The sequence below is a fragment of the Hyaena hyaena genome, unplaced genomic scaffold, assembly GCF_003009895.1.
Source record: "Hyaena hyaena isolate Hyena2069 unplaced genomic scaffold, ASM300989v1 scaffold_1853, whole genome shotgun sequence".
In the NCBI taxonomy this organism is placed as follows: Eukaryota; Metazoa; Chordata; class Mammalia; order Carnivora; family Hyaenidae; genus Hyaena; species Hyaena hyaena.
The window spans coordinates 112,652-132,425 of NW_024082486.1; the positions used below are offsets into that span (position 1 = coordinate 112,652).

General features: G+C 33.4%; 1 protein-coding gene across 1 annotated transcript in view; it reads left to right on the forward strand.

Annotated features, from left to right (window-relative positions):
• Positions 1-18,740, forward strand: part of LOC120226840 (cadherin-12) — a 98,424-nt gene extending 79,684 nt beyond the window's left edge. Inside the window, exons 6-9 of the mRNA XM_039225006.1 lie at positions 5,206-5,327; positions 8,960-9,077; positions 13,565-13,816; positions 16,635-18,740. Coding sequence (XP_039080937.1) covers positions 5,206-5,327; positions 8,960-9,077; positions 13,565-13,816; positions 16,635-17,134 — 992 coding nt within the window. The 3' untranslated portion in view covers positions 17,135-18,740. The remainder of the gene's footprint in view (positions 1-5,205; positions 5,328-8,959; positions 9,078-13,564; positions 13,817-16,634) is intronic.
• The last annotated feature ends 1,034 nt before the right edge of the window (positions 18,741-19,774 follow it).

Below are 19,774 nucleotides of genomic sequence, written 5' to 3' on the forward strand. Positions count from 1 at the left end.
TAATATCTACTCCAGGAAATCTGGAAGACTTGACAGGGGAGTGCTGGAATCTTCTGAAGGCTCATGCACTTCAGAAACTCAAAGTCACTGAAACCTTTGGCTTTCTGAAACTAACCAAGCTCCAAGGAGCAACATCAGTCTTATTATCAAAGAAGACAGTGTATTTGAGATTCATTCAGGATTGTTGTATCAGTATTTTGTTCCATATCAGTATTTTGTTCCTTTTTTTGTTGGAGTAATTTTTATTGTACAGATATGCCACATATTATTTATCCATTCACCAAATATACACGTTTGACTTGTTTTCAGTTTTGAAGAATATGCATAATAATACTTTTATGGGCATATGCATACAGGTTTTTGTGTGGACATTTATTTCATTCTCTTGGGTGTGGAGTGGAATTGCTGCATTATAAGTTCATGTTCAATGTTTGTAGAAAGTTCCAACCTATTTTCCAAAGTGATTAAGTAATTTTATACTTCCACCAGCTGTTCTTTCTATCATCAATCTATTTGATTTCTCTGATCAATTATTTGTGATTTTCAGTTTATAAGTCCTGCATTTATTTTGTTAAATCTATTCCTAAATATTTTATTATCTGTGATTTTAATGTGAATTGAATTTTTTCTCAACTTCATTGCTAATTTGTCTTTTGCTGTTATTAAGTATGCAATCGCTATTTTTTTATATTAGTTTCTTATCTCATGGCCTTAATGTACTCTTCTATTATATATCTATTAGTTTCTTCTTTAGAATTTCCTATCTATAAGGTCATGCCATTTTTTTAATAAAAATACTTTTCTTTCTTTCTTTCCAATCTGGATACTTTAACCTTCTTTTTAAATTTTATTTTCATTTAATTGCATTATATAAACCCTCTAGCACAATGGTGGATGTAAGTGGTAAGAACAGCCATTTTTGCCCTGTGCCCAGTATTAGAGAGAAAGCATTGACTTTTTCACTGTTGAGTATGATGTTAGCTATGGACTTCTTATAGATAGACTATATCAGGTTGAAGAGCTTGCCCCCTATTCATTATGTTTTTAGAGGATTTAAAAAATTTGTGAATGGATGTATGATTTTGTCAAATGCGAATTCTGAAACTCTTTGAGATGAGAGTTTTTTTATTTTCTTCTATTATTATGGTATATTCGATTGATTATTCTTGGATATTAAACTAATCTTAAATCTTTAGGATAAATGCTATTTGGTCATTAGTTAGTAATTTTATGATCTGGAAGTGATTTATTAATATTTTGTTAAGAAATTTTTGTACTTATGTTTATGAGTGAAAATAGGTTACACCTTTGTTTTCTTGTGATGTTTTCAATTGGCTTTGGTATCAGGATACATAGAATGAAGTGTTGTTTACATCTGTATATTCTGAAAGTTTGTGAAGAATTGATATTATGTGTTCCTTAAAAAGTTGATTGAATCCCCCCAGTGAAGACATGTTTGCATGAGTTTTTTTCTTGGTTGGGATATTTTTAATTACAACTTAATTTTCTTCATTTGTTTAAGGCCTATTAAGAGTTTGTATTTCTTTTCAAGGTCCATGTTGGTAATTTGTGTCTTTCTTGGAATTTGTTCAGTTCATTTATGTTGACTAGATTTTTGGCATAAATTCATAATATTCTTTTATAGTAATGTAACTAATTTATGATAAATAGTGATTTTTTTCCCTTCATTCTCTGCTTTTGTAATTTGAGCTTTAACTTTTGTTTTCTTAATTGAAGCTACTCTTGAAAAGACTACTAATAAAACATTTCTAACTCAGACTGACTCAGAAAGCTTAAGAGAGCTGACTGAGATATTATCAAAGGACAGGGATAGAGTATCTAACAAAAACATCTTTGAAGGTATCAAGGATAAAAATAAAAGTATTTTTTGATTATATTATGTGAGCTAAAACTATTAATAAGTTGGTTATTAAACAGAGGCAACATGGATCAATAATAATTGGAAAATAACTGATTTAACTAGTAACAACACAGTAATTAATCATGGAAGATTTTGGATACTTAAAATTTACTAAATTTATATTTGAATTTGCTTACCAAGTGTTTAGTGATAACAAGTTTCTACATGGCAAGAATGTTGATAATCATGCTCATGCTAAATGATGTCTGAACAAATTTCATTGCTACTGTCCCAAATACAGATTAGCCAAGTCAGAAAAGAAGTAATTATTTCCTCAGCATAATTTTCTGAATTATATGCATAATAAAAAAATCTGTATTACTCTAATAAATTATATTCTCTTGTACAAAATGTTATGCTCCCTTGAGTGCAGTAATTCTTAAACAGAGATGTTGCTGCTTCCACAACTGGCATTTAAACATTAAGTTCACATTTTTAAACCTTAATTATGAAAGAATTTACAAAGATACAATAGAAGAGGTAATAATATAATGAAAGCCATAAACCCATCATTCATTTTTGACAATATGAAGTGTCATTTTGTTGCTGTTACAGTTTTTTTCTTGATCCTTATTTGGGCTTTTATTTGTAATTGCCGCAATGATGACTGGTCACATTTAATGTTAAGTGAATTTCACAAATCCTCAAGGCCACAGGGAGATCTCGTACCACAAATTGTCTTAGGTAAACTACCAAAAGAATCTTTTTGAAAAATACTTTTAATAATATGATGTTACAGAGGCACCTGGGTGGCTCAGTCGTTTGAGCGTCTGACTTCGGCTCAGGTCATGATCTCATGGTTCGTGGTTTCGAGTCCCGCGTGGATCTCTGTGCTGACAGCGAGGATCCTGGAGCCTGCTTCTGATTCTGTGTCTGCCTCTCTCTCTGCTCCTCCCCCTCTCATGCTCTGTCTCTCCCTCAAAAATAAATAAACATTAAAAAAAATAGTATGGTGTTACAATAGTGATTATGTTTTTGTGACATATTAGTCATTGGACAAATGTTACAATCTATATTGTAAAAGGATAAATAACTTAAAGCTACCAAAAGGGAGTTTATTATGGGTAAAAATTGACTTAACTTAATTTGGATACTATGCTTATACATAATATAGGTAAATCTGCATTAAAAATAATTGTGGGAGAAGCCTCGTCTCCTTTGGAAGACATCCCATCCTCACACCAGCTTCCCAAAATAAAACTGTGATCCAAGAAAAAAAAAAATAAAATCAACACTTTCCTGTTTATATGGCCTCAGGACATATAATTCACATACCATGTAAAATGGAGAGTGGAGACTGATTTTGATGTTATACAGAAGTTGAATAGGTGGGGTTAGTCATGTGAATTTATTAAAGCAATCTGTGATATTAATTTGTTGTCTGTTTTTTCAATAGCTAAATACATTTCAATTTTTTTTTCTAATACAAAGTATATAATAGAATTTAAGAGCACTAACTTGGAACTAGACCACCTGGATTCAAACCCCATATTATTACTTCCAACTTGTGGTCTTTGCATGAGTCATATCCCCTCTCTGTTCCCTATATGTGTCACGAAATACTGTAACCTTAAAGTTTATCTGCATGTTTTAGAATATAGGTACACTGTAAGCATGACAAAGTATTAGGCATTAATTTTGTTGTTATTTTTTATAATCTCCAGTTTTTCATAGGAAAGTAAACCAAGTTTAATCAAATTGCTGACTTTTATCTACATGCTATACCATAGGAATAATTAATGGCAATAATAGATGTGGAACCAGATAACCCCCATAAAATGCACTTGGCAATACAAGTAATACAATTTACCAAAGGTGATCTAACATCTAATGTTTTGTAAAGCACCACCTCTTATTTAATACAACCTATGAATTAAGGACTATTAATACTGTGTGTTGTTCATGAAGAAACTGAGTTGAAGTCGAATTAAATAACTTGTGTAAAGTGCCAAACATTTTCTACCAAATAAGATAATTCCCTCTGACCAATATTAATTTTTAAATCATATTTTCTGTATCCTTCTCCAAGATTACCAATACACCTTCTATAAACACATTTCATATCACAAACTGTACCATTCATCCTTCTTTTGTGTTATGTGTCTGAACTGGTCCACGATGATGGATTTCACTGAGTCATGAATGAATATGTGAACATTTACTACGGTACTGTTTATAGCGCCTATTATTTTCTAACAGGATCATGTAGTTTGAATCATTCACATGTGGAGATTTTGCATGCTTCTTTAAAATAATTCAGAAAGAGGTCTAAAAGAATACTACCATGATGAATCTTCAGCAGCACACAATGAAGGATTTAGCACATAAACCGATCAGTAGGGAAGTCATGGGGCCATATACATGGTACTTGGATTTCCACAGTCCTGGGTTTGAATCTTAACCTCCCATAACCCTAGATGTGTGACTCCGCACAAGGTCCTTCAACAACTTGAGGCAGTTTATCCACCTGCAAAATTTCATAAGGTAAAACTTTATAACATTTAAGGTGAAAGGTGCATTGTTATGTCTTACTAATTTTATTTTATCTAGTCTTCTTCAACAAATGACAGGGAGACAGATAATATATCAAGGGCTGGCGCTAAACTTGTGATGAGACTTTGGCAGACACTTTTTCAAAACAACATTTTTTCCCCTTATATTGAAGGAAGAAAATCTTGATTATTCTTTCTTTTCTTATCACCATCAAGTAATTTGTGGGTGCATACTAGCTTTCCATATCTATGCCTTACTTTTACTTCCTTAAATCTGTTTTTTAATTTTTATTTATGAAAAGCCCTTTGTCCTTCATGCTTCTTGTAGTTTATCATACTTTTCAGGAAGAACCATTTTGAGAGAAATCTTTAAACATGTAGATGATCCTACCCAATAAAGTTTTAATTATATGGACACACCATAGAAAACATGTTTTATCCAGTGATGATTATCACTATGGTGAAGATTGGTTCTGTGACCTAACTCTGGTGTGATGGCTACACACACACATTTGACAAAATACTAGCCAGATGGTTGAGCTTATCTTTGGCAGTGAGTGAATTTCAGGGATGAACACTGATATACTTCACTCCTGGTACTCTGAGAGCAAAGCAATGATACCTTACTTATCATCCTTTCATTGTTTATATTTGGCAAAACACCTCAGATTTTCCCATAAAGGAAGGATCATTTAGATCTATATAATGGTTAATTTAAAAAATTAAGACCATTTACTATAAAAGCAATAACTGACCAAATTTTTTTAATTGTCTGTTTTATGTTTTCAATAGGTAATCCATTATTAAGCAGCAAAGTCAACATATTGATTAATGTCTTAGATGTCAATGAATTTCCTCCAGAAATATCTGTGCCATATGAGACAGCTGTGTGTGAAAATGCCAAACCAGGACAGGTAACTTATTAATAGTATTAACTAATAGTATGTGAAGATCTACTATATACATATGTTTCAGGTTGTAAGACCACACATGAACAGACACACACACATGTATATGCAAATATTTTCATTTAAAAAAACCCACAAGGAATAGTAAATTCATAAATTAAGGGTGATTTATGGATGTAGAACTAACACCACAGGAGATAAAGTGATGATAGCCTAGTGAATATTCTTTATATAACTAAAAAAGTCTATGACTGCAGATCTGCTATGTTTTCCTTTCCTTTACTGCGGAATTTCTATGGAATCTCTGACTATAAATAAGGAACAAGTTTAGAATACATTCTTCTAATGTTTCTTGCTTTCTTCACATGCTTTATGAAGGGCTGCAGACAAGCTCTATAAAAAGCTTAATTAAAAAAATTAAGACCATTTACTATAAAAGCAATAACTGACCAAATTTTTTTAATTGTCTGTTTTGTTTTATGTTCAAATGTAAGGCGTCTTTCTTTGTTGGCCTTGAGTAGAACATCTGGGTGATTCAAAATCTCTGAATTATATTTTCCTTATTAAGTCAATATTGTTCTGGTTGTAGTGAGAGATCTCATGGGGGAGGACACCATAGTTAGAAAAGTTACTATCAAAATCCTAGATGTAATGTGGGTGGTGTTGGATAGCCAAGTTTTTTTCTAGGCTACTATAGATGAATGAATAAAATAGTATAGCATATTATAATGTAACATGATGGTATGATATGATAAGATACAATATGATTGATCAAGAATGAGCAAATGATGAGAGTGGGTCATGAAATAAGAATATGATTAACTCAATACTGTGCACATAGGTTCCAAAGGAAAAATATATCAGTATGTTTGGTTTCCTTTCTATTTTAATCACCTTTAAATAGCATAACTATTCATTTAAATAAATGTTACGTTTTAATTCTTACTGAAAAAAATATTTGAAACAGTATCTTTATTCAAAAAGATTATTCCTTAATCTTCAGTTTTTCTTCAATTTGAATGTATTAAACTGCTTTGTAGAAAATCTGTCCCATAATTGTAATCCTGTGATGTCCACTGGTTAGGTAGATATTCAATTAAAGTTAAATAAAATTAAAAATCAGTGTTCTCATCCACACTAGCCACATTTCAGTTCCTCAATGGCTATATGTGGTAAGTGGCTACCATTTTTTGTCCGTGTAGATATAGAATATTCCCATCAATACCAAAACTTCTAGTGGCCTGTTTTGCTCCAATCCTTTCTCTGATAATTTGGAGACAGTATTAATTTTATTACAATATAACTTATACTGACTCTATAAGTATTTCCCAATTGATAACTTTGCATCCTTACTTTTGAATAGACACAGAAATGCAGATAAAGTTTTAACTCTATCCCTTTAAATGTATCCACAAATTACATGGGATAAGCCCAGTGCTTGCTTTAGTCTCTGAAAGAGTAGCAGCTGCTGCATAAATGTTTAAACAAATAATAAACTGATTTGGTTATTTGAGGAGTTATTAAGAAGTCTTCTGAAATTCCACAACTTAGCAATTTCTCACTTTCCTGATCCTTCACCCTCACCCCCAAAACCCAATCCTCTATTTTTTTTTTTTTTAGATAGTTAGGGATAGCAATTCTTTTATACCAGTCAGACTCTTAGAATGCACAAAATGAAAGTCCTTTGGAAAAAGAACTCCACTTAATGCTTCTCTGCTTGTCTGGTAAATGAGTTCAAAAAGTTGGGAATAGTAAAAATGGCTCAAGATAACTTGATTTTCTTACATCTGGACAAAGTGGTAAGCAATCTGTGGGGTCCTCAGAGGCTTTTTTTCTAATAAATATCTGTTGGGCTTTCTACTGGGCCACATTTATGTACAAAGCACAATCCTGAAATATTACTGAGTTTTCAGGGAGTGTGGTCTGTGAGCATTTCCTACTTTTAACCCAGCCATCTGTCCATTGTCTAGGAATTATGCATAGGAACTGTCTATATCTTCAGGTCTATAATTGAATATGTATGTATGCTAGTATGCATATATCCATATATATGATCTCTATCAAGAGACAATAGGAGAAAGAGAAGGATGATACTATCTAAATCAACAATGGTGAATCACTGAAGTGGAAGAGTTGGTTTTCCTTAGGGTAGTGACTCCCAAGTGTCAATTCCAGAGAAGTGCCAGTTTATACCAAAATTTTCTACTCTGTTATTTGAAAGGACATTGCTTCATTCTAACATTATGTTCTTGATCTATTTTGATGTTAAATAACTTTAATTTAGTATATGATTATACTTGCTGATAGTAGTTAAAGGCAAAACAAAACACCTGGCCAATCAATCCCTTAATAATTTACAGAAAATTTATGGATGGGATATAGTGATCTGACTGAGCATATGGGTTTATGTGAAAGAAAGATGAAGTTTTATAGAATTGTGACTCATTTACACTGAACTAGAGAACTGAATTTCTCATTAGAAAATGAATTTGTCAAATTACAAATTAGCAATAGTGCACCAGGCACTAAAAGTCGCAGTATATATGCTTACGTGTGAGTGTGTGTATGTATGTATGTGAACATACATGCACACAGCTCTACAGGAAGGTAGATCATAGTAATAAGGTTGAGTTTAACCATGGAATGAAAACAAAAAGTAGTAAATAAATCACATGTTTAACGACATCTTTCTAAGAACACATGACGTATGCTTTTCCCCCTGTGACCATGATTTAGTACTTGAACTGTGGTCTTGTTTAGGCAAATTCAAATTTAGTCTAAGAGAGTAATCACCTGAGCAGTCCTCTGCCCTCACCCTCTTCTACATACAGTTCCCGAAATTCTTCCTGATGCAAAGGCATTGGATATGTTAATAAATAAAACTTCAAAGCTACTATAATTTGCTTATCTGTGTAGTGAATTGTCAATTTCACAGTTTTTCTCTTAGAAGTTATTTTTAATCTCTAAATTCTTAAGGGCATTTTATTGAAGTGTCAGAATTTTAACTACTAGACACACAACCTATGGGAGAGATTTAGGAAAATTTTTGAAACAGGATTGTTAGTACTTACTTCCTAAAAACATTTTATGAAAATACAATTAGTATTCTTGCCCATTGGGGGAAACAAATAAAAGAACAAAAACTGATATACATCTCTTGAATTTCTCTTTGTCAACATTTTACTTATTTATGAAAATAAAACTCATTCACAGAAACATAATTATTCTAAAATTTTGCTGTTGCAAGGGCTTTTAAATAATCAGAGATTTTCTTTCCAGTAAGCATTTTCATATTTACGTTAGAAAGCATGTATTTTATTTAGTTTAAAATGCAAGCAAGCGCATTTTAATTTTATTTTGCTTATTAGTGAGAATTTTCAATGCTGTTAAGCTTTTTAGTTATGTGATATTGATTTGGAATTTACCCAGACCTTATAATTGTACCTGCCATTATGAACTGTAAATGTTTAGATATTTGTTTATAAAAATTATTTGTAAATTGGTCTACTGATATGAATCCTAAAAATGTCATTTTTGTCTCCTTGCCATGCATCATTGACTAAACTTATTAGCCTGATATGTCAAGTTCCCTTTGAAACTCATGACTGACTTCAAGTTTCATCTCAACTTTGTTTCAGATAATTCAGATAGTCAGCGCTGCAGATCGAGATCTTTCACCTGCTGGGCAGCAATTCTCCTTTAGATTATCACCTGAAGCTGCCATCAAACCAAATTTTACAGTCCGTGACTTCAGAAGTAAGTTTAACCACATAAAAACTTACCTCTTACCATGTAACTTTGTAAAAGGACACAAAGGCAACAACCCATGTTTTTCCTAGAAGCACTCAGGTTCATAAAATATGGAAATCCATATATGAGAAATACAGAATTCTATAGCTAGCAGTAAATTAAATATTTAACCTATATAGATTGTATCTAATGAGGCAAATTGCTTCCATTTATAATGTGGATGGTCCCTTAATGAGTCAAGCCAAAATAGCCTATCTGAGAAATTGAATGCTTTCTATGTTTTAAATGTATGCACATGCACATTACTTGTACAAATAGGTAACTTATTAGCAATTGGTTTATTTGAATGACACATAGTACAACACAGGTTAAGAATACAGGCTTTGTAATTAGAATGACAGAGGTTTTCATTCCCACTGCGTTATGTCGTCAATGGTAGACTCTCAATGTATGACGTTATACTGCATCATTTTAAACTCGCAGTTGAAATAAATCAACCTCATAGTATTTCTATTAAATAAAATATTACATGCAAATCTTTGAGCACAAAACCCAAGACAATATTAGTGATCACCTCTACCATCATATCTGCACTCGCATGTCTACCACTGCCAACCCCACCATCATCACCACTGCTACCGCTACTAATACGGTCACATCTGCTACTGTGCCAGTCACTACAAAAATACAAAGGACACTGGATTAGAAATATTAAAGCCAAGTAATGGCCAGCCGTTCTTACATTATTAGTCCTGTATATCTGTGGATATTTTATCCTTTAGAAACATGAGTTCATAATATTGCATAGTAAAAAACTAGTTTCTTACTAAACTCTATGCTTATAAAACAAATGAACCAATTGTGATGAGATGATGATGATTGACAGAAGTCAAAGGATGTCTGAGAAAATTTACTTGTCTGTAAATATTTAGAGGAGGAAATCAGACATTTTGCCGCAGAAGGAAATTCAGTAGGATTTTCTTCATCCAATAGTGTAGCATGAGGAACGGCTATAAATGCAATAGGGTCCCAAATATGAAAGACCATATAAGTAGAGATGCCACGTATTTTATTATGAAAACTTGAATACTTTGGGGAATAAAAATGGACCATATTAGTAATTTTAATTACAACAGCTCACATAAAATAAGCCCATCCAAGGCATACCAGATGTGGTCACCCTAACTAGAAGCCATTTAAAGAGATTATAACTTTGGAATGGTTTAGAAGAGCATACTATGTTCAAATTTGCATAAGGAGATCAGTTTGGTTGTAGTGTGGAGGAATATGGGATTACTTTTGATGCTATTGCAAGAGAGGGTGAGAGTCTTAGATTAGGGTAATGGCTCATGGAGATATGTGGATAGAGATAGAAATTTGTAGGGCTGGACACTAGATTCCTTAAATTCCAGAGTGAATACAATGGAGAAGAAGACTAATCAGACTTCCAGGTTCCTGGCTTGGGCAACAAGGTAGATGATCACATCATTTAGGGACATAAGTGTTGACTGTCTTCCTTATTGTACCCTTGCTAGAGAATCGATATCTCATAATATGAATTACATCATCTTGCCTCATAACAATAAAGTTTTGTCACAGTCTGACATTGTTTGCTTTTTAAATATGCCATTTGTTATATTCCTCCTTTTATTTTAAGTTATATTCCACATGTAAGTGTTAAGGTTTTAAAAACTGAATAGAAACTCTTTCACCTCACATTTTTACCTTCCCCTTCCCCTCCCACTGAGGGGTAGAACTTTCAAGTTCTACTCTGCAAATTTCAATTCTATGATACAGTGGTATCAACTATAGTCAGCATGTTATAATGGTATCAACTATAGTCACCATGTTATACCTTAGAGCCTCAAGCCTTATTCATCTTATAACTGAGATTTTGTTTTGTTTTGTTTTGTTTTGTTTTTTACCAATCTTTCCCTATATTCCCCCACCGTCAGGACCTGGCAGCCACATTTGCACTCCCCATTTTTATGAGTTCCTTTTTGTTGTTGTTGTTCTTTTTTAGACTCCACCTCTAATATCATGCGCTGTATTCATCTTTCTCTGCCTGCCTTATATCACTTAGCATCATGCCCTCGAGGTTCATTCATTTGTCACAAATGACAATATTTCTTTCTTATAGATGAAGAAAGCTTCATTATGTGCATATATATTTATAGTCATATATATGTAGACTTTTTCTTTATCTGTTCTGCAGTAGAAACTATTTTAAGAGTGGAAATGAGATTTAACGTCTTTCTTTCCTACCATGAACAGCACAATGAACTTTATATGGTCATATATCAGTAAGAATGATGGATTGAAAATTCAGTAGTCCCCCTTTTCCAGGGGGATATGTTCCCAGACACCTAGTAGATGCCTGAAACCAAAACATAGAGTGTACTGAACCCTGAATATACATGTCTTTTACTATACACAGATATCTATGAAAAAGTTTAACTTCTAAATTAGACACAGTAAGTAATTAACAGAGATAACAGTGAGGTAGAACAATTATAGCAATAGGCTCTAATAAAAGTTATGTGAATGTGATCTCTCTCTTTTTTTTTAATATCTTGTACTGTACTTACCCTTCTTCTTGTGATGATATAAGATGATTAAATGCTCAAATGATGAGATGAAATGAGGGGAAGGATATAGACATTGTGGCATAGCAGTAGGCTACCATTAATGTGGATAATGGGGGTAAGGGAAGGTTATTGTAAACATTAACAAAAGGGTAGGGTACATTTTTTTTAAATGTTTTTTTATTTATTTCTGAGAGGGAGAGAGTGAGGCAGCGTGAGCTGGGGAGGGTCAGAGAGAGAGGGAGACACAGAATCTGAAACAGGCTCCAGGCTCTGAGCTGATCGGACAGAAGCCCACACAGGGCTCAAACCCATGAACCCTGAGATCATGACCTGAGCTGAAATCAGAAGCCCAACCGACTGAGCCAACCAGGTGCCCCGGGTAGGGTACATTTTGATATAATGTGTTCAAGAATATCAAACCCATGGCTTCTCAAGTACAGATATATCAGCTTCTCCAACAGCCTCTTCTTAATAATAATTTTCACTCAGGTTTCAGATTTTAATCCTGACTGTTCCTTTTTCTCAGGTTCAAGTATTCAACCAGTTGTTGCAGATTTCAATGTTAATTCAACTAGTGCCCATTCCTCTATCCCTACTGTCATCATCATTATCTGGCATTATGAAGTTTCATTGGCAATGTTATAATAGAAATTTAGCCTCTTGGTATTTTGTTTTTTCAATTTAAAAAATACCCCTATGTAATAACCAAGTCATCTTCTGATGTAAAATAATCTTATCAAGTAAATTTTTCTCAACTTAGTGCTTCTACTATAACTAGTCCAGAGAAACTGCCTAAATTTTAGTTGTTGAAATTAGAATATACAAATAGCTGAATGAGTATTACTGAGTTAGTATTTTCTGACAAACCTATATTTTATTGAGTACTATATTTTTTCTAAAATTAGTTTCCATGATTCCAAAGTAGATATGATATATGGTTATAATAAACTAAATATAAATACATTAGTTTAAAATAGCAAAATATGTGTAGGAGTTACTCTAATAAACACAAAAAAATGAAATGATGTTATGAATAAAACCAAATTCCCACTTGTAAGCATAAAAATATAATAAAGAACAAATGTATGCAAAATAATACTTTCAATGGAAGTATCAATTGAATTTATATAAATTTTAAAATTTTTATTGCCTTGGATTATTCTAAGTTAATACTGCTGTTGTTTCTGTCAGAATTAAAATGAATTATTTTTGTAGTTATATTAAAATGATGATGATTATGATTTATTATGTTTAAAATTTTTAATGAATCTTGATGTTTTTAACACACTTTCTTTTCTATTTTTCTTATACTAACTAATGTGCAAAGGTGAAAAATGTACAGATATATATATAGATATAGATATAGATATAGATATAGATATAGATATAGATAGATATACACATATATATGCAGATAGATATAGAGAGATAGATATATAGGACAGATATACATCTAGGAAAAATAAAAAGTCAAATAGGATATTGGTATTTGTTATATTTTAAAGAATAGCTTCTTGGGTAAGATATTTTACACTTTCATGCCTTGTGATCTTTGCTCTTCATGTAGGAAAACACCCACAGTTGTATTTTTTTCTCAGTGAGATTTTGATGTTAAAAAACATGGGTCAATTCAACACACTTCTTGCCAATAACCAGTTTTATATTCCTCTGAATTGAAAATTTAATTCTTATACCAGATAAGACTAATGTTTCTTCCTTTCCTAAGGATTATTTTGATTACATTTTATTACATTTGGCAGCTCTTATGATAATAAAAGAAAGAATTAAAATAGGGATGTATTTTGCTGATGCAAGAAGAGCTTCCTACTGTTTAACAGATACCAACTTTCAGATTTGAAGTGAGGCTTTCAGTAACTGTCTTATCATCAATGTCATGTTTTGTAGACAACACAGCTGGAATTGAAACCCGAAGAAATGGATACAGTCGCAGGCAGCAAGAGTTGTATTTCCTCCCTGTTGTAATAGAGGACAGCAGTTACCCTGTGCAGAGCAGCACAAACACCATGACTATTCGAGTTTGTAGATGTGACTCTGACGGTACCATCCTGTCTTGCAACGTGGAAGCAATTTTTCTACCTGTAGGACTCAGCACTGGGGCTTTGATTGCAATCCTGCTGTGCATTGTTATACTGTTAGGTTGGTTTCAATATTAATCCCATCTTCTCTCTCTCCTCTCTGCCTCTCCACAATTTACCATGTAAATCAGTTTTTATTCACTGAGATGTCACATCCGGATAGAAGGAAGATTATCTATATTGAATTATATTCTTTATTAATACTAATTTTCTATTTAATACCTTATGTATATATAGAATTAAGAATAAACAAATAACATCATCAGAAACATAATCGTACGTTCAAGCCCTTGGGGATTCCAAGGAATAATAGTTTGTTGCACTTGCCACGGTGAAGTTTTTCATTACAAATATCCCATTTACAGCAGTGTTTTTTAATTCACTTTATATTCCAGTAATTATTGCTATCTAATACGATAGTGCATAATCTTTAAAAATACACTAGATGAACCATGGTCCTCCAACACCAGTTCAATAAAGGAAGAAAAGAGGAAGGACAGGAAAGAAATGAGAGAAAGTAGAAGTACTCCTCAATTTGCTTTTTTTACCCCCCTGTTTAAATTGCCAGCCAAAAACAGTTCTCATTCCACTTTTCTCACAGCTCCACACATAAAAATTCTTACCATATTCACTAGAAAGGAACACACTCAAGCATCCCGAAGCACTGCAAAGGGAAGGGATGGAAGAAATGTATTCTGTAACATCTCTGTGAGAATTAATATAAATCTACTTTAGGGGTTTCCCTATTCCATCAGTTCTGTGCGGCTGGCTCCATTCACTTATTAATTCATGGGCAGATTCACAAAACCAGAGAAAGCTTTTCTGTTTTGCCAATCATGTCTTTAAGTTCAAATTGCAACAGAGATAAAACTGGGCACTGCGGAATCTGTTTATATGTGCTTCACAAATGTAGACACATACCATTATCTTTAAGATAGAAAATTAAAAAAAAACACCTAGGATGTAAAGCATGGAGTAAGGCGTTATACAATAGTTTTTGGAGAACATTCTCTAAGTCAGAAGCTTCGTTAGTTTGGAGGTTGACGTTGTTCTGGTCCAATTTGGATGGTGTAGATACTAATTCCACACAAGTAACTTTGGTGTATGGAGATAAGTTTCCTTAGTATCCTTATAATTTATCCTAAATTATATCTGGCATCTGTTTGTGCTGATGATATGCACCTTAAAAGAGAAGATTCAAAATAACATCCTCACATCTGAACCTGAACACACCATCAACTGGGTGCTAACCTCAAATCAAGCATTACTCTTGCTTCTCTCTTCTCAAGGAGCCACCAGAGTCCCAGAGTATTTCCGGCTCAACCTACCACGACTTGGCATGTTCTGGAGGCTGACTTTTGTCCTGTTTGGCCCTTTTATAGTGTAGCGTGTCATTTTGCTCAGGTCAGCGTCATTATGCCCTTCCATCTGTTACTCATTCCTCCAAATACTTCCTGGTGTCCACAGCGCCCTTGTCATATTTTAGCACATAAGTGTTCAAGTACACAGCAGTGAACATTGGCATTTCTAGTTCTGTTATAAAGTATTCTTACAAATCCAACTACTCTTGGACCTCCTTAACCAATCTCAGACTCCTTCACATCTTCCCACTTATTCTTAACCATTTTCGTATCTTTCTGGGATGAGGGGAAGCATGAACGTCCGGTCGTGTTTAGGGGGCCCTCAGACACATCGGCTAGTAGTCCCTTTCTCAGCCATAGCAACTCTAAAGCCATTTTAGATGTAGGCCTTCTCTGTGAGACTTGCAGTTTCTGGCTCATTCCCCAGGTGAGCAATAGTCTTTTGCATTTTGGGGTCTCCTCAAATTCTGGGAGGAGTGCAGAGTGCTAAACATCCCTCCAAAGCCCATCATACAGAAGTTCTACCTATGTCTCCTCTGTCCTTTCAGTTGGTCAACATTTAATTTGGGAAGAAGAGGGAAAAAATGAGCTTTCCTCATTATGTAATCTCTAATTTCTAATCTTCTGACAAGAGTCTTCCAGACTCTGCTGTAGGAAATCAAATTCTGTGGCTTTCAATTTATTTCCACTTCTGTGGAGGAGAGTGGGTCTTATGATGACCAAAGCTGAGCACTGATTTCATTATTTGAATCTGTGCCCATTCACTTCTAGAAGAAATAAGCACTTTCAATTCAATGGGTTATTAAGCATCAACTAGGAACAAAGAAAGATTTAAATGAGAGTGTATAAATTAAATATTTCAAAATTGTATCATACTTCATGAATGCAAACTGAACACTGGGCATTTGATTTGGAAAATGTCTCAATATATTAGGACACGGAATTGAAATAATTAGAAATCTCAGTTGACACAATTTATAAAACTAAGGCCCTTATATTATGCACTCTTCTTTCCTTTCTCCTTTCCTTCCTTCCCTTTTTAAAATTTATTGCTTTTAAAAGTCATTTTCACAAGTAGATTTGGGTTTATTTCATTAGCAATGCAAGTAATGTTATAGCTGGGAAATCTAGCCATGAATAATATCTAAGTGTTACTTAGGCGCAATAATATTCAAGTTGTATTATACCAACATGATACAGCTCCCTCTATGCTGAGAACAAGCATTCTTTTTACAAAATTTTGTAACACACACTTTTAACTGCTACTAAAATATTTAAGTATAACACAAACTAATATATAAGACTGCCGTTGCTTGATTCTGTGAATAATTTTGCTAAGGTTTCTTGTTAGCTACAATTCGAAAATGAAGTTGAGCTTTACACGATGAACAAACAGTGTAAACATAGATATTCTCCTTCTTGACTATAATATGTTCACTTTGAAAATAATGGGTTTGAAATCATTTTAGAAAGATACCGACTACATATTCTCACCTTGCAACTTTTGTCTTGTTCTAGCCATAGTTGTGCTGTATGTAGCTCTGCGAAGGCAGAAGAAGAAAGACACTCTAATGACCTCCAAAGAAGACATCAGAGATAATGTTATCCATTATGATGACGAAGGAGGTGGGGAGGAGGACACCCAAGCTTTTGACATTGGTGCTCTGAGAAACCCAAAAGTGATTGAAGACAACAAAATTCGCAGGGATATAAAACCAGACTCTCTCCGTTTACCTCGTCAAAGACCACCAGTGGAGGACAACACAGACATACGGGATTTCATTAATCAAAGGCTACAGGAAAATGATGTGGACCCAACTGCTCCACCATATGATTCATTGGCTACATATGCATATGAAGGAAATGGATCAGTAGCAGACTCCCTTAGCTCTATAGACTCTCTCACCACGGAAGCCGACCAGGACTACGACTATCTGACAGACTGGGGACCCCGCTTTAAAGTCTTGGCAGACATGTTTGGTGAAGAAGAGAGTTATAACCCTGATAAAGTCACTTAGGGCAGAAGCGAAGGATAAAACACAACCAAATGGAGAAATTTAAGAAAAAGAAACACAAATAGAAATATCACACACACACACACACACACACACACACACACACACCAGGCTTTATAGGACACAATCCTTTGATTACCTGGTTTCTAACAAGTTGCTATATTTATCATATTGTCAATTTTGTTTTATTCTGCCAAACAAGATAAATCCTATTATATGTACTTGCTTGGTTTTGTTTTGTTATTTTGGAAACACACTGAGACAAGCTCAGGCCTATTAAATACAATTTACTGACATGACAACATAGAACGAAGATAGCTATGTGGCATCACGGTGGAAGAGTGTTAGATTTTTCTTAATTCCACTAAAGTGCCTATTGAAACTCTTATCATTTAAAGTGGTGTTCAATACACTCTGCTGTGATGGCATTTCAGGATTCAGAGATACAGAGGACATAAAACAAAGACATTGTCTTTATGTCAAGGAGCAATAGCAACATGCTGACTTCTAATTCCTTTTGAGGAAAAAAGAAGAATACTTTCTGAACTCCATCTTCTTACGATTCAAAGGGTTTTTTTTTTCTTTTTTAAACTGTATGCCAAAACACACTTGTTTTTCCTACCCTTTCAGAAAATTTAAATAAATGCGATAATATCAAATTCAATATGTAAGTCCTGAATTTTAAAAGCAATGTTTGATCTTCACATTAGTTCATATTAAAGGTGTTCAGCAAAATGTTACCTTTTTCCAAAAAAATAAATTATAAAAAAGGAAACTAAAAAAAAATCCCTCTTTATGAAGAGAGGCCTCAGGGCTGAAACTCCACATTAAAATAAATATTGGTTTTGTCTTAATACTGTGCTGGTGTGTGGAAGGTTCGTTTTAACAAATCACCAGATTAGTAAAGTGTTCAGTCATAGATAAAATTTTAAGTTGCGTTTCTATGAAAATTATTAAAGAAAAAAGTGCCATTAACTTAAACATGGGAAGAGAAATTCATTACAGAGCTTCTCAGAGTTTCTTACAAACTAGCAATTTTGTTTGATGAGCAAAAAATAAAATAAAATACATGTCAAATAACACAGGATGGATTTATAGCATGACTAAAACTATTTACTATATATATTATTAAACAAATAAAAAAAAACCCAGGGATTTCAGAAAATTCAAACCAGTGACTAATTCCTAAAATAAACACAGATGCAAAATCAAGCAGTTGATTTATTTATTTAATCAACATAGATTCCAACTTTGTAAACATTATTATTATATAAAAGCACACAGTTGCTTCTTTATGTGATCATCTACAATAATTCCAATATAACTGATCCCATACAACTAGTCTATAAAGAACATTGCCTTTTTAATTTAATGCAGATTTCTGAGAAATGTTAGATTTTATAAGCATACAAGTAAACTGTAGTCATATACTTTACTTTCAAGTGAACTGTATACTATCTAGAAATGCGCTTAACAAAACAGGTAACTCTGAAGTGAAAATATATTTTCTTAACAATATAATTATACAAATGACTACTGAATTATTGAGACTATCTCTAGGAAAAAAATAAAAGTTGCTTATAAGATCCACCCTGAAAATGTGGTCAATATCTAGCTGTATTTATGAAATATTTACAAATATATTTATATTATAGTTGCAAAGTTGAAAAAGAATTCACATACAGGAAAAATGGGTAGAAATATGGATGGTATAAGCAAATTATGTTCAGTCCTATTCATTATTAAGTAGTACTTCAAAAATATATATAAGTGATGATTACGCAGTGGTAATTTGGCTCTTAGCATTTGCAGTTCACATCCCTTCTTTGGTGCCACATAGTTGCACACTTTCCTTGGTTTCCATATCAAGAACAATTGTTGAACTTCTTTTCATCCTCACAGCACCCAGATTTCACTGGTGTCTCAACTTTGTGGACTACATTCAAATATTCACATAATGTAATAATTTGCAACATGGTATGCTTTGGGAAATATTTATGTAATTTTTTTTAAAGCTTGTGATGTCACAACCATACTGGGAAAAATGAAGGCAACTTTTGGGTTTGTTCTAGCAGGATGATTCACTATGCAGTGATGCACGATCCCTTGAAGAAGGTTAATATGGAAGATCACTTCTAGCTGACAGCCTGATTCTTGTCAGGAATTACTGAAGTTTGTATCTTGTTAGAGGAACTAACTGCCTCTGTGAGCAGTCATAGATAGAAAGCAATGGTGACACAAAGAACACTTGGGAAAGACAGGTCATTTAAAACCACATGACCATGACTGAGATGCTAAGCAAATATGTGAAATTGGTGAGTCTTAACTTTCATCAAACTAATAAGAGTTTGTCCATTACTTCTCTATTTTATTTTTGCTACACCACTGCAATAGTTTGTTAGGGCTGCCATGATAAAATACCACAGACTACGTGGCTTAAACAACAGAATTTTATTTCCTTCTGGTTCTAGAAGCTGGGAGTCCAAGATCTAGGTGTTGGAAAAGTTTGTTTCTTCTAAAGGCCTCACTCCTTGGCTTGTACATTTTTTTTCTCCTTGGCTTGGCCATTTTCTGTGTCTTCATATGGTTTTCCCTCTGCGCTAATTCCTCTTCTTTTAAGGACACAGGCCATACTGAGTCCAC